This window comes from Harpia harpyja, chromosome W, assembly GCF_026419915.1.
Source record: "Harpia harpyja isolate bHarHar1 chromosome W, bHarHar1 primary haplotype, whole genome shotgun sequence".
In the NCBI taxonomy this organism is placed as follows: Eukaryota; Metazoa; Chordata; class Aves; order Accipitriformes; family Accipitridae; genus Harpia; species Harpia harpyja.
In genome coordinates this window covers 10410098-10425812 of record NC_068968.1, presented here as the reverse complement: position 1 = coordinate 10425812, position 15715 = coordinate 10410098, and the positions used below count along the sequence as shown (strand labels likewise).

The window sequence follows — 15715 nt, the reverse complement described above, 5'->3', positions numbered from 1 at the left end:
GCGTCGTTTGGGGAGTAACTTCTCCTTCCCTGCAGGCTTGACCATTGTTTGATCTTTGGCCATACATAGTGAGCTGTCCTGCTCAGCATATCAGACCATGTATCAGAACGTGGAGCTGCACAGCCTCTTGCATGCCCTCCCTGTCCTGTTGCTGATGTCCTGTGCTGATGGGCTGCTTTTCACCTGTGGTTCCTTGCTGTGCAGGGTTTGTTGTTATGCAGAGTTCATCATTAAGCAGAACTTGCCCCACCACAATGTTTGAGACATTAACTCTCAGTCTCTCACAGGGGTCAACCCATCACATTCCATTATCAGATTTCCGTTAGAACTGTAAAGAATGCTCTGTGAAGAACTGATCTTGAAGCAGTAATTGCAGACAGGTGCACACCTTTTGAAGAACAAGCAGTGATAACAATGTTGAATGCTTCTCAGGGTTGTGCCTTATGTAATGACTGCTTGTTATATTTTGCAGGAGACCTGCAAAACAGGTTATAGCCTTGTCAAAGAGATGGAAAAGAAGGCAGAAAGACTTTCTGAACATTATTGTTACCGAAATCCGGAATAAAACTCCTTAACAGCAATGAGAGGTTAAGAAGCAGGCACTCCTTTATTGCAGCACTGGGCACACAGGGGATCACTCCACCTATCGTGTGCACCTGTCTAGTCTAACTGTGCAGGTTAAATACACACCTGTTATACTTATTCACTAAATTTCTAGAAAATGTTATACATAATCATTAACTTTCTGATAAATCATTAGCATATGTAAATGTCTCTTCATGCAGGCGCAGTGAAGGTCTCTGGTGGTCTTCCATAGTCTTCCTCACTTGTCCGCTTCTTGACCTCTCTTAGGTGATTCTGTGCAGTATGATTCTCACCATTATCTATATTAGTTTACGTAAAAATGCATACTATGTCTATTCTTAAATGTAACCTTTCTAATAATTGGTCCTTCAGTCACACCATCTTATTAATATTCTTATGTCAAAACAATCATTGGTTAATCTCACTTAACTCTACTGATTGGAATCCTCAATAATTAGATCGAGGTGGGAAGGGTAAGGGGTTTCCAAGCAGCAAACTGGTGTCCATAACAGTTTCCTTAGTTTCTTAAAACAAAACACAACAAATCTTTGTCAAAGTTTCTGTGGTTAACTGATTTTAGACAATACTTGAATTCTTATGGTTACACATAGTACATTTTCTAAAGTTCCTAAGTTCCTATGACTACATTTCAAACTTAACACTCCCATACCTATGCTTCACAATTTTCTACTTCTTAATCAAACAAAACTCTTTTATATAATCAAATTTTAATTTCTTTATCAAAATATTTGCAACATTATGAGCAGCTGTCCTGGTTTCAGCTGGGATAGAGTTAATTGTCTTCCTAGTAGCTGGTACAGTGCTATGTTTTGAGTTCAGAGCGAAGAATGTTGATAACACTGATGTTTTCAGTTGTTGCTCAGTAGTGTTTAGACTAATGTCAAGGATTTTTCAGCTTCTCATGCCCAGCCAGTGAGAAAGCTGGAGGGGCACAAGAAGTTGGCACAGGACACAGCCAGGGCACCTGACCCAAACTGGCCAAAGGGGTATTCCATACCATGTGACGTCCCATCCAGTATAGGAACGGGGAAGTGGGGGGCAGGGATTGGCCGCTCGGGGACTGGCTGGGTGTCGGTCGGCGGGTGGTGAGCAATTGCACTGCGCATCATTTGTACATTCCAATCCTTTCATTATTGCTGTTGTCATTTTATTAGTGTTATCATTATCATTATTAGTTTCTTCTTTTCTGTTCTGTTAAACCGTTCTTATCTCAACCCACGGGTTTTGCTTCTTTTCCCGATTTTCTCCCCCATCCCACTGGGTGGGGGGGAGTGAGTGAGTGGCTGCGTGGTGTTTAGTTGCTGGCTGGGGTTAAACCACGACAGCAGCCAAAAGTGCCTCTGAAAATGAATGTGTAATATATTTTTGATCCTACTTTGAGACTGGTGGTGAATTCTGAATAATGAAAATATCTGAGATTTTTCTCTTAACAAAACTTGTATATCTTCTTAGTGCAGGTAATGGAGAAGTAAGGAGCTATTGTTACTGTTCCTGACATCTTTTCACCCAGACTGCATTTAGATGTATAAAATTGACCAAATAAGTTTGTGTTACATGTGGGATCAGTATCTAAGCATCCCTAAAATATCTACTGGACCATCTGTTGCTAAATTGTCTTGCATGCTCATCTTGTAATGCATCCCTCACAGCATCCTTCTGGACAAGTTGTCCAGCTGTGGAATGAGCAGGTTCACGGTGCACTGGGTGAAGAACTGGCTGAATGGCAGGGATCAAAGGGTTGTAGCGAATGGGGCTGCATCTGGCTGGTGACCGGTCACCAGCGGCATTCCTCAGGGTTCAGTTCTAGGGCCAGTTCTGTTCAATATATTTATCAATGATCTGGATGCAGGAGTTGAATGCACCATTAGCAAGTTTGCAGACGATACCAAACTGGGAGGTGCTGTTGACTGTCTTGAGGGACAAGAGGCCTTGCAGAGGGATCTAGATAGATTGGAGCATTGGGCAATGATTAATGGGATGAAAGCCCAAATGCTGGATTCTGCACCTGGGATGGAGGAATGCCTGACCCAAGTATAGATTGGAAGAGGAGTGGCTGGAGAGCAGCTCTGCAGAAAGGGATCTGGGGGTGCTGGTTAACAGCAGGCTCAATATGAGTCAGCGATGTGCCCTGGCAGCCAAGAAGACAAAAGGCATCCTGGGGTACATCAAACACAGCATAACCAGCCGATCAAAAAAGGTGATGATCCTGCTGTATTCAGCACTGGTGTGGCCTCACCTCGAGTACTGTGTGCAGCTTCTGGGCCCCACAATTTAAAAAGAATGTTAAGGTACTTGAATGCATGCAGAGGAGTGCAACAAAGCTGGTGAAAGGGCTGGAAGGCATGTCCTATGAGGAGCGGCTAAGGACTTTGGGCTTGTCTAGTTTGGAGAAAAGGAGACCTGAGGGATGACCCCATTGCTCTCTACAGCTTCCTGAGGAGGGGAAGTGGAGAGAGAGGTGCTGATCTCTTCTCCCTGGTATCCTGTGACAGGACGCGTGGGAATGGCTCAAAGCTGCACCAGGAGAGGTTTAGACTTGACATTAGGAAGCATTTCTTTACCGAGAGGGTGGTCAAAGACTGGAACAGGCTTCCTAGAGAGGTGGCTGATGCCCCATGCCTGTCAGTGTTTAAGAGACATTTGGATAATGCCTTTAATAACATGCTTTAACTTTTGGTCAGCCCTGAATTGGTCAGGCAGTTGGTCTAGATGATTGTTGTAGGTCCCTTTCAACTGAACTATTCTGTTCTTCTTGTATTGTCTTTTTTATTTGTGCAATGCTATCATTTCCACGTGCACTGGTAGGATCACCTTTTAAATATGTGACATAGTATGAGTAGAATGTGAGAGATTGTTCCTGCTTCCTTTGTATTGATAATAACTCCTTTTCGCTTTGACTTTATGAGAGCAAGCAAAGACTGACTAGATCATAATGTATTGTGGGATGTGCTTCTTCCAGTGACCTACCTAAATGAACTGGATGAACAGTTTTCCAAAGATGACAAATTTGGGAGCTTTGCAGAACTCCTTACAGGTGTAGGAGTTGGGATGGCCACTGAAGCAAATTTGTGATTCCATGCTTATGAATGTTTCTCTATGCTGTGAAATGGAGTACCTGAGGCTGTTTGTCAGCACTTACATTCATTATTGCTGACCTTTCTGGTAATCCTCCCATTGGTATTTCCTTGCTATGTTATTTTTCACCAGTATGAACTCATCATTATCTCTGGGTTCTCCTTGCTGCTCCAAAGGCATCCTGACCAGTTGCTTCATCAGTATGTATCTCATGAATTTATTCTGTAATGGCAAACAGCAAATGTTTTGGAGATAATAATGGAAGTGGTCATTCTCTGATTGCAGAAAGTCATTCTGCGAAGGAGCCCTTTAGAGCATCCAGCTGGATCATTCACTTCTCTGTTCACCAGGGAAAGTTTCCCAGTAAGGACTTAGCAAGTACATTGAACCAGTCGTCTTTAGTTACCTTCTTGCAGAAAGTGATGATGAGCCTGTTTTATGAGAGTAATCATTTAACAAAAGGAAAAAATTATTTTTTGTCTTAGCTAGGCTTCTGATCCTGCAAGCCATTAGGAAGCTCAATTAAAGCAATCCTGCCAGAGAAATGTGACCCAATTTAGCATCATATGCTGCTGGGATACCCAGTTCTACAATGTAATAGTATGGATACGTTGGTTTCCATAATCTGCATTACTTTTAAAGGTTGATTTAATGGCTTTTTTAAAATAGTCTTAAAATTAAGGGAAAGACTGATACAAGACTGGAAAATGAATCTCAGGAAGTTGATGTTTTTACCGTGCATCAGTTAAGGTGCCAAAGCATGATTTTTTTTTTTTTCCTGATTTTGTATCAATGTTGGTTGTTAAAATACAAAATATGTTTCTCATTATTTTATTCAGAAAGGAAGATTGTAAAGCACAGGGACTATGCCTCAATAAATGTAACTTTTTAGCTTTTCTGCATGTGTGTCTCTGTGGCAAGCTTACAAATTTTGTGTTGAAATATCTTAACAATCTGTTATTTTGGCTTTTCTGTTATAAAGACTAATAGAGATATTCTTGCAGAGTGAGCAGAAATGATGACAGTTTGTCCTGGTTTCAGCTGGGATAGAGTTAATTGTCTTCCTAGTAGCTGGTACAGTGCTATATTTTGAGTTCAGTATGAGAAGAATGTTGATAACACTGATGTTTTCAGTTGTTGCTAAGTAGTGTTTAGACTAAAGTCAAGGATTTTTCAGCTTCTCAAGCCCAGCCAGTGAGAAAGCTGGAGGGGCACAAGAAGTTGGGAGGGGACACAGCCAGGGCAGCTGACCCAAAGTGGCCAACGGGGTATTCCATACCATGTGATGTCACATCTAGTATATAAACTGGGGGGAGTGGGGGCGTGGGGAATCGCCGCTCAGGGACTAACTGGGTGTCGGTCGGTGGGTGGTGAGCAATTGCACTGTGCATCATTTGTACATTCCAATCCTTTTATTATTACTGTTGTCATTTTATTAGTGTTATCATTATCATTATTAGTTTCTTCTTTTCTGTTCTGTTAAACCGTTCTTATCTCAACCCACAAGTTTTACTTCTTTTCCCGATTTTCTCCCCCATCCTACTGGGTGGGGGGGAGTGAGTGAGCAGCTGCATGGTGCTTACTTGCTGACTGGGGTTAAATCACGACACAGTTCTACAGATAATTAGACAGAATGAAAAACAAAGAACAGTGTGAAAAAATAAAGATGCATCACATTATTTATGGATCACTTCATATTGATATGGATCTGGCTGGAGACCTGGTATTCTGGATTAGACTAGATCAGATCAGCATGCTATTTCCTTTCTAATTTAGTTTACCATGCCCTAAACAGATAAATGTTTAAGTCTAGTCTGTCTTTGATGTTAATTTGTTGTTAGCATTGATACGTTCCATTCTTTCTCTTTAATAGACTCATGTTGGGGGCAGTGGGTGTTCTATTGCTTAGTTTCTTAGTTTACTTGAAATTACTGCAATCTTAGAATCATAGAATCATTTAGGTTGGAAAATACCCTTAAGATCATAGAGTCCAACTGTTAACCTAACACTGCCAAGTCCACCACTAAACCATGTCCCCAAGCACTACATCTACACATCTTTTAAATACCTCCAGGGATGGTGACTCAACCAGTTCCCTGGGCAGCCTGTTCCAATGCTTGATAACCCTTTTGGTGAAGACATTTTTCCTAATATCCAATCTAAACTTCCCCTGGTGCAACTTGAGGCCATTTCCCCTCATCCTATCGCTTGTTACTTGGGAAAAGAGACCGACACCCACCTCGCTACAACCTCCTTTCAGGTAGTTGTAGAGAGCGATAAGGTCTCCCCTGAGCCTCCTCTTCTCTAGACTAAACAGCCCCAGCTCCCTCAGCCACTCCTCATAAGACTTGTTCTCTAGACCCTTCACCAGCTTTGTTGCTCTTCTTTGGACACACTCCAGCACCTCAATGTCTTTCTTGTAGCGAGGGGCCCAAAACTGAACACAGTACTCAAGGTGTGGTCTCACCAGTGCCGAGTACAGGGGAACGATCACCTCCCTAGTCCTGCTGGCCACACTATTTCTGATACAGGCTAGGATGCTATTGGGTGCCTTGGCCACCTGGGCACACTGCTGGCTCATATTCAGCCAGCTGTCAACCAGCACCCCCAGGTCTTTCTCTGCCAGGCAGCTTTCCAGCCACTCTTCCCCAAGCCTGTAGTGTTGCATATGGTTGTTGTGACCCAAGTGCAGGACCCGGCACTTAGCCTTGTTGAATCTTAAGATAAAAAATGCCAGGACAACATATAGATGGGTAAAGAGCATTGCTGTGTGGGAAGAAGAGCTGACAGCCTTTCTTGTGTATAAAATAGACATGATGAAATGATAAATGACAGCAAAAAAGAGTCATATGAGGGAATTTCAATAAAGAAGCATTGTTTTCAGAAACTGTACGTTTGCAGTACAGCAATAACTTCTCCTTGAATTGCTTTAGTTTCTACTATGTATCGCTTTATGTTTAGAAAGCACCTTCCTAATCTGTACCTGTATACCACTTTCTTTTGAGAGCTGATGATACCGAAATTCACGGCCTGTAAATGAATACTCTCTAAGACTCGTTTTGGAGTTTTAGAAAGCAGGCATTCTTTATTGCAGCGCTGGATGCACGGGGGATAATTCCACCTAGCGTGCATGCCATAGCTTCAGCACAAACAGGTTATATGGAGTAACTAATTACATATTAATCAGATTAGTATACATATACATAAAAATTATTGTAACTGATTATCATAGTACTGCCTACATCCGATCATGCACAATGGTTCTCCATTTGAGTCGAAGGGCTGTTTTTACGACCACCGAACCATTTGAAATTCTGTTGGCTGACCTTGAAGTCTTTGTTTGTCATCCTTGTTCTTTGATCTTGGAGCTTAACATGGTTTCAGTCACATATGGTCAGTTTCAATATTATTCTTATCTAATGTACAGGAACATCCAGTCATAAGAGCAAAGAACTGCAAAATTTATGAGTAACTGCCTCTATTAGTTAATTACTTGGCTACACTTTTGTCTATTGTTTCAATCATAGTGTTATATAAGATTTCTAATAATTATTTACCAAATCTCACCTTTACAGTCATCTAGCAGCAAACCAGTTTCCACGGCTGGTACAAAATATTAAAACCATAAAATTATTTAGACATACCATACAGAATGTATGGACATATGCTATCACTGATAGAAGCTTTTGTAGAGCTGAGATGGAGGCTCCAGCAATTGAAATCACCATAGGCTTTGGGAGTAAGAGAGCGGATCATTTGAAATGGTGTGCATCAGTTATATTTCACTCAAACGTGGATTTAGGGTATGTACCTAGCCAATATCTTGTAAAAATCTGGTGTAGATTAAGCAGAACATACTTTTCTCTCTGCTAAACAAGAGACACTTCTTTGCCCTTGATCCCCTGGGTATATAGGCTACTACTTGCAGTGACTTCGGGATATCTTTGTATGCTGTTTTGTGTTTGACTTCATTTAGGGCTTCTACTTTTAACAGTTTCCAGAAAATTAATTATCAGCCTGCTTGGATCTAAGTGACATAATTTGAGGTTTTTATGATATATTTGAGACCCTACACTACTTGATGTTAATCTGCATGGGGTTTTTTGTTTGGGTTTGTTTTGGGTTTTGGGGGTTTTTTTTGAGAAAGGATGTCCTGGTTTTGGCTGGGATAGAGTTAATTTTCTTCCTAGTAGCTGGTACAGTGTGTTTTGGATTTAGTGTGAGAAGAATGTTGAAAACACACTGATGTTTTAGTTGTTGCTAAGTAGTGCTTATCCTAAGTTAAGGATTTTTCAGTTTCCCATGCTCTGCCAGCAAGCAGGTACACAAGAAGCTGGGAGGGAGCATAGCCAAGACAGCTGACCTGAACTAGCCAAAGGGATATTCCATACCATGTGACATCATGCTCGGTATATAAACTGGGGGGAGTTGGCCGGGAGGGGCAGATCGCTGCTCAGGCATAGGTCAGCGGGTGGTGAGCAATTGCATTGTGCATCACTTGTTTTCTCTCTTGGGTTTTTTTTTTAGATAAGTAAAATAAAATGTAATAGTAACAGTAATAATAAAGTACATCTTAACAGGAGCAAAACAGTTGGTGTTGAGGAACCAAGGTAAACATTAGATGCGTTTCAGGGTTTAATTCAGACTGGCTCACCTAGTTCTCTGGCCTCAATGTCCATTAACAATTTGAGTGTATCAATCAGCTAGGAGAGTGTCTTCCAGTTCAGCTTCATCCAAAAGAAATCCAGTTTATGCACTCTAAGATTACCCTGAAATTCAAATTGAAGCATGGTAGACAGGGACTGGCAAAGTCCCTTCAAAAATATGCTCCTGATCCAAGCTAAAACCCTAATGTAAACAAAAACTGAGTGCTCCTGCAGCAAAAAAGCATCAGTTTTATTTGCTTTTAGAGTGAACTGCTTTGGGGTCTTTGTTTAGCAGAGCATTTAAATATTGTTCCATTGCTTCAAAGAGATCACATCAGTGGGCACATGCCAAGATGTAACTGGCTTCTATGGCCTCTGATAAGAAACTTGCTTAAGATAAGAATCAGGGTTCGATGGTGATTCACTTTAGTGGTTACTGGTTCACTAGCTGATGAGTGAAGAATCATTTACAGTCGTTCACAAGATCCAGCATTTTAATACTGTTACTGCTATACCAGCATTCTTAGCAACAAGTAAAGAAGAAAATAAGTTGAGTTGCTCAAAGAAAGAGTTCAGTTCTCTGGATATCAAAACCCCAGCATTTCAAAACTCCATTAAAACCAACAGTTCATGGATGTATTATTTGTACACACAAATGCCTTTGGCTTTCTGTTATTCTACAAAAAAAGGCAATATAAAATAAACTACAAAACTGAAACAATTTAAAATGTTTTAATTGAGGGAGTTGTGTGTTCCAGTAGCATGTGACTTTCTAGAGATTCTTCCCACTTTAGAATAAGGACTACAACTCTGACAAACTGTCCCAGCATTTTACAATATTACATCATGTAAATATAGTAACTATGTATTTAAAATAATCATTACGCCTGGTGGAGATGCTCCTAATACTGAATATTTTAGATTAGGAGTTTTCATCCAGTGTAAACATAAACTGGGTATGAGATGCCTCCACTCAAGTTAGTCACATATGTTTTGCTATCCTATATCATGCATAACTTAAAAAATAGTTAGCTGTATATATGTGAGTTTGACTTCTAGATTGAAATATTAATGCATTGGGACATGGCTAGAGATTCTTTTGTAAATATATATGTCTCTGAAATATATCAGTTTTCTGTATTTGAGACATCTAAATTCATTTCCATGAACGCTTTCTCTTTGAAAGCCCTTGGAAACTACATGACAATGTTTTTATAGCTATGGTTATTTCATTTGGTTGATCCTGTCAAATTAGTTGGGGATAGAGAATTCACTACTAGTTTAGGTATAAAACAGGTCATTTTGTTTTGCTATTCCTGTGTGAGTAGTTTTGCTTCCTCCCACCCCATGACTGTTAAATACTGATGCAATAAGGAACTGAAACCTGCTTTTAGCAATAGCAAAAAGGTACAGGAAAGGATTAAAAGTGTTTTTTATTTGCTGGCTAAGCCCTGTAATGTATTGTCATAGCTGCAGGCTCTGATTCATAAAGATTCAATTGTGGCTGTGTTTCAATAGCAGTGAGTCCATTCATGAGGCATGTACCTTCCTATCTGAGTCTGGGTGTTCTTAAGATCTTATTGCTGACTAGAAATGGACATTGAGCAGACTTTAAGTCAATGGGAAGCTTTTAATTGATCTTCAGTAATTTCGTAGCTATTAGACTGTATTTCATTTAACATGCTGTAAATTGAAATATTCATATTGTGCTCCATGACTGTTCTCATCTTTTAAATACAGGATACTGGCTTGTAGTGGTTGCAGGCTGTGTGGTTCACTCTACTTAAGCTTACTGCCTCTGGCCTAAAAGATGAGGATAATATTTTCTATTTTATTCCTCTAGATGCAATGTTCAGCTGGAGGCAGAGAAACAAAGCAACTTTTACTAGAGGAAGTCCTTACTGCTTCTAATTTCTCATTTACCTGCTATTACATGAATAAAAACTGAAGCCATGACTCTGACAAAGAGGAGACAGAAGTTAAGCTATTCTTACATTATGTCTCATGGCACAGTAATCAGAGTATCCTTAGGATCTAATCTGGCATCCTGTCTTAATATCACCCTACATCTATCTCTGCAGCTCTCGCACTACAACCATGCAGAGTAAAAGTTATCTGAGTATACAGGCTCCACTAAGGATATGGCTGTGACTGAACCTGATCAAATTCAAGGCATTATTCTGCACATCACAGTGAAGTATGTTACTAGAAAAATGGGCATAAGTTCCTATGCCAAGGCAACTCAAACTCTGTAAATTAGCTGTTTATTGCACTCTACTAATGCTCTTTGACCCTTAATTCTTGTTTTGAATGATTAAACCTCAAATTTGACCTATCATGTTTAAATACATATATAGACAGAAGCCACCATGTGGAATGTTACAGATATTGTTACAGTGAAATGTAGTAAGGTTATTTATGAATGTTTGGTTGGTTTAAATGTTAGGAGTGATATCAGTGCTGGTCTAACAATCTGCTATATAGATCCTCCAAGTAAAAACAAAGCACATTGGACTCTGCCTTTTGATCCTATGAAAATATCCTATGGTGTATGAAATAATCTATGGACAGTTAACTTCTACATGTATGTCAAACATTGTTTTTTTAAATGAATCTCAATCAGATGGTTTCTTTACCTGCCTTTCAGAAAAGACGACGGCGGATTGACCGAAGCATGATTGGGGAGCCAATGAACTTTGTTCACACGGCTCATGTAGGATCAGGAGACCTATTCAGTGGAATGAACTCGGTAAGCATGAGTGGATGAAGAATATTTAATCTTTGATACAATATGGGAACATGACTATTATGGCTGAAGCAATTAGTTGAAGGAGTGGTTCTCAACTGAGTTATAAGAGTTTCTGTAAAGCTGAAAAACAACCTGCTAGTGTCTTAATTACAAGAGTTAACCACTTGCATTCAAGATTATGGAATACCATATTAAAAATTCCTATGTTTATTGACAATACAAAGTACATTTTTTATAAATTGTACAAGGTATATGTAGAGTACTTCTTAAATTTATTCCGATAACATGTATGAACTAAAATTGAGGTATATTTTAAAATATACTAGAATATTTCACAAAAAAATCCTTTTAAAGTATCTTATAATTCCCATTAGATTTCTTAAATTTTTTTTAAATGTTTTTTATATAAAACTCTGTAACTTTCCTTAGTTTATGGTTCATACAAATATTCTTATTGTGTGTACTTATTGAGGTTCTCACTATTTGCGATGTGAATTATTTCCAGAGCAAGCGACACTGATGTCACAAATGGAGTTCTGTGGCTTCCTGTAGGTGATAGGAACTATAAGTATTTTTATATCTTTGAAAGTAAAAAACAGAGGCTAAGAGTGGTGAGTTAGCCTTTGCCAACAGCCAAACCCCACCTAGCCACTCACTCACTCCCCTTCCTCAATGGGACAGGGGGAGAAAATAGGATGAGAAAGCTTGTGGGTTGACATAAAGACAGGACATCACTTACCAATTACTGTCATGGGAAAAACAGACTCAACTTGGGGAAAATTAATTTATTGCCAATTAAAATAGATTCAGATAGTGAGAAACAAAAAGACAAACATTAAAACAAGTTTTCTCCCCCCTTTCCCAGGCTCAACTTCACTCCTCCTTGACCTGCCCCAATGAGCAATGTGTGCATGTGGGGGGTTTATGGTCAGTACATAGTGGTTTCTCTCTGCTGCTCCTTCCTTTTCACAGAATCATAGAATGGTTTGGGTTGGAAGGGACCTTCAAAGATCATCTAGACCAACCCCTCTGCCATGGGCAGGGACATCTTTCACCAGATCAGGTTGCTCAAAGCCCCGTCCGACCTGAACTCGAACACTTCCAGTGATGGGGCATCCACAACTTCTCTGGGCAACCTGTTCCAGTGTCTCACCACCCTTACTGTAAATTTTTTTTTCCCTATGTTCAATCTAAATCTACCCTCTTTCAATTTAAAACCGTTGCCCCTTGTCCTGTCACTATAGGCTTTGGTAAAAAGTCTGGCTCTCCATCTTTCTTACAAGCCCCCTTTATATACTGAAAGGCCGCAATAAGATCTCCCCAGAGCCTTCTCTTCTCCAGGCTACACAACCACAACTCTTTCAGCCTTTCGTCATAGGAGAGGTATTCCAGCCCTCTGATCATTTTTGTGGCCCTCCTCTGGACCTGCTCTAACAGGTCCATGTCTTTATTGTACTGGGGACCCCAGAGTTGGATGCAGTACTCCAGGTGGGGGTCTCACAAGAGCAGAGTAGAGGGAGAGTCCTTCTTTGCAGGACTGCTCTCAATCCATTCATCACTCAGTCTGTACTGATATTTGGGATTGCTCCAACCCAGGTACAGGGCCTTGCACTTGGCTTGGTGGAACCTCATGAGGTTCGCACGGGCCCACTTCTCCAGTCTGTCAAGGTCCCTCTGGATGGCATCCCTTCCCTCTAGCGTATCAACTGCACCACTCAGCTTGGTGTCATCCGCAAACATGCTGAGGACACTATGTCATTAATGAAGATATTAAACAGTACCAGTCCCAATACGGGCCCTTAAGGGACACCACTCGTTACTGGTTTCCATTTGGACATTGAGCCGTTGACTGTACCGATGCGGCTATCCAGCCAATTCCTTATGCATCTAATAGTCCATCCATCAAACCCATATCTCTCCAATTTAGAGGCCAGAATGTTGTGGGGGACCATGTCAAAGGCCTTACAGAAGTCCAGGTAGATGACATCAGTTGCTCTTCCCTTGTCCACTGATGCAGTCACTCCATCGTAGAGGGTCACTAGAGTAGTCAGGCACGATTTGCCCTTGGTGAAGCCATGTTGTCTGCTTCCAATCACCTTGCTGTCTTCCATATGCTTCGACATGTCTTCCCAGGAGGATCTGCTCCATGATCTTACCAGGCACAGAGGTGAGGCTGACTGGTCAGTCGTTCCCAGGGTCCACCTTTTTAAAAATGGGTGTGATATTCCCTTTTCCCCAGTCACTGGGGACTTCGCTTGACTGCTATGATTTTTCAAATATGATGGAGAGTGGCTTAGCAGCTACATCTGCCAGTTCCCTCAGGACACTGTGTCCCACGGACTAGTGTATGTTCAGGTTCCTCAGGTGGTCTCAAACCGGATCGTTTCCTACGATGGGAGGGACTTTGTTCCCCCAGTCCTGGCCTTGAAGTTCAGGGACTTGAGAGATGTGGGAACAGTGGTTGCCAGCGAAAAGGGAGGAAAAAAGTCGTTGAGTACCTCAGCCTTCTCCATGTCGGTTGTCACTAGATCTCCCGTCTTCTTTATCAGAGGGGGGTGGGGGTGGCGTACATTTTCTTTACTCTTCCTTTTCTGACCAACGCACCTGTAGAAGCCCTCCTTATGATTCTTCACATCCCTTGCCAAATTCAGCTCCAGCTGTGCCTTAGCTTTCCTGATCCCATCCCTAAACACCTGGGCAGCATCCCTATATTCTTCCCAGGATGCATGTCCCCACTTCCACTGCCTATGCATTTCCTTCTTGCGCTTCAGCTCGACCAGAAGGTCCTTCCCCAGCCATGCTGGTCTCCTGCCTTCCTTGCCTGATTTCTTACGCATGGGGATCGAGAGCTCTTGTGCGCTAAGAAAAATGTCCTTAAAGAGCTGCCAGCTCCCTTCTGCTCCTTCTGCACAGTAGCTTCCAACTCCTCCTGTTTGTTACCCGTGCTGCATGCATTGGTATAGAGGCACTTCAGCTGGGCTGTCGACCGTGTCACCTTTTTGGAGGATCAAGCCCCAGTTCCTTTGCGGCATTTCTCAGGTGTTCCCCTGTTGGTTCCTAACGCATCAGCAGCCCCTGGCTCTTCTCTGTTGCTCAAAACTCTGTCCCCTTCCCCCGCTGAGTCTAGTTTAAAGCTCTGGTCAGGCATGGGTTCTCCACAGGCTGCAGTCCTTCAGGAATATCCATCTGTTCGGTGTGGGTCCTCCACAGGCTGCAGGGAGTATCTGCTCCAGTGCCCGGAGCACCTCCTCCTTCTCTGACCTTGGTGTTCCCTCTGTTGTTTCTCACTCTTTTTGTTCCCTCCTCCTCTCTCTCCAGTGGTTTTGCCCTTTCTTAAATATGTTTTCAAAGAGGCATCACCACTTTGCTCATTGGCTCAGTTTTGGCCTGCAGTGGGGCTGTTGTGGAGCCTGCTGGAACTGGCTGTATCTGGCACAAGGCAGCCCCCCACCCTGCAGGGGTGGCCTCTTCTCACAGAAGCCACCCCTGCAGCCCCCCTGGCTACTAGAACCTTGCCACATATACTAAGATAGATATTGAAAATGACCTTATGAGAATAGAATTATTTTGTACTACTTCATATTTTCTGTGAAATGTCAATATATTTTTAAGGTCAGTAATACACGATCTAAGAAAAGGGTGGCATATAGATAATGATGAAAAATACTTCTTGACCTTAATAATCCCCTTTAAAAGAAAAAAATTGTTTATCCATTGTGGATTTTAGCAAAGGGGAAGACAGTTTTCTGTCAGGGATATTAGAATAAAGAACAGAGCTGTAAAGAAAAAAAGTCAGTTTTAATGTAGGCAAGTGAGGTCATTTGTAGCTTCCTAGAAACTAGTTTGATTTTTTTACAGCTTATTGCGATCAGAAAAAAACTTTCGTAACTCAATAGTCATTGGGGAAGGGCAAAGCTGAGAAATCTGACATGTCAAACAAAGTACCAGGTTTTCCCTGAAGCAACATTATGGATTGGAAGTAATTTATACTAAAACATCTGTAAGCAAGTTAAATAGACAAGCACAGTTTCAGCTTGATAAAATTAAATTAATGCTAATTATCTATTTAATGCAATATATTACATTAATATTTAAAACTATGTGTAAATTGAAATAATGAAATGAGTGAGTGAGTGATATTCTTAATAAAATTTTTAAAATGCATGGCTTTTTGCTTTTTAGATGTTTGCTGCCCTTCCTGTGAGAACCTTTCTGATTCTCACAGCTGAGCAGCCTCATGGGAGGCTTGTGTTGGTTGCCTGAAGCTTTACTCTTTCACCTCACACTTTTTCCGCTACTTGCCCTCACCTTTGCCTTGCATAATACCCAACTCATCTCCAGATAGTAGATAATCATTATTGTCTCTCTACAGGGACTTTTTCTTTCATTTTAACACTCATAACTCGTTGTATTTCTTTATCTTTTTTCTTTTGGATAATGTGCTGCATCGATGACTAGAGTGATTTTTCTGATCCCAGATAAGAAGAGACAGTATGCAAAAAATAATCATTTTCTCTCTCTTTTTAGAATCACAAATCTCTACTTTTTCACATTTGCCTATTTTCCTGCCTCTTCCTTGGTGACTCACTGTGGTAATATTTCATCCAGTCTCTGTGTTAATTCTTGACAGTGTAAATTC

The 15715-nt window shown here is 41.1% G+C and overlaps 1 protein-coding gene across 2 annotated transcripts in view; it reads left to right on the top strand.

Annotated features, from left to right (window-relative positions):
• Window positions 1-15715, top strand: part of LOC128136122 (CDC42 small effector protein 2-like) — a 148432-nt gene that overhangs the window by 123358 nt on the left and 9359 nt on the right. For both annotated transcript variants that reach the window (XM_052775271.1, XM_052775272.1), the window contains exon 3: window positions 10975-11076. In XM_052775271.1, the coding sequence (XP_052631231.1) occupies window positions 10975-11076 (102 nt within the window). The remainder of the gene's footprint in view (window positions 1-10974; window positions 11077-15715) is intronic.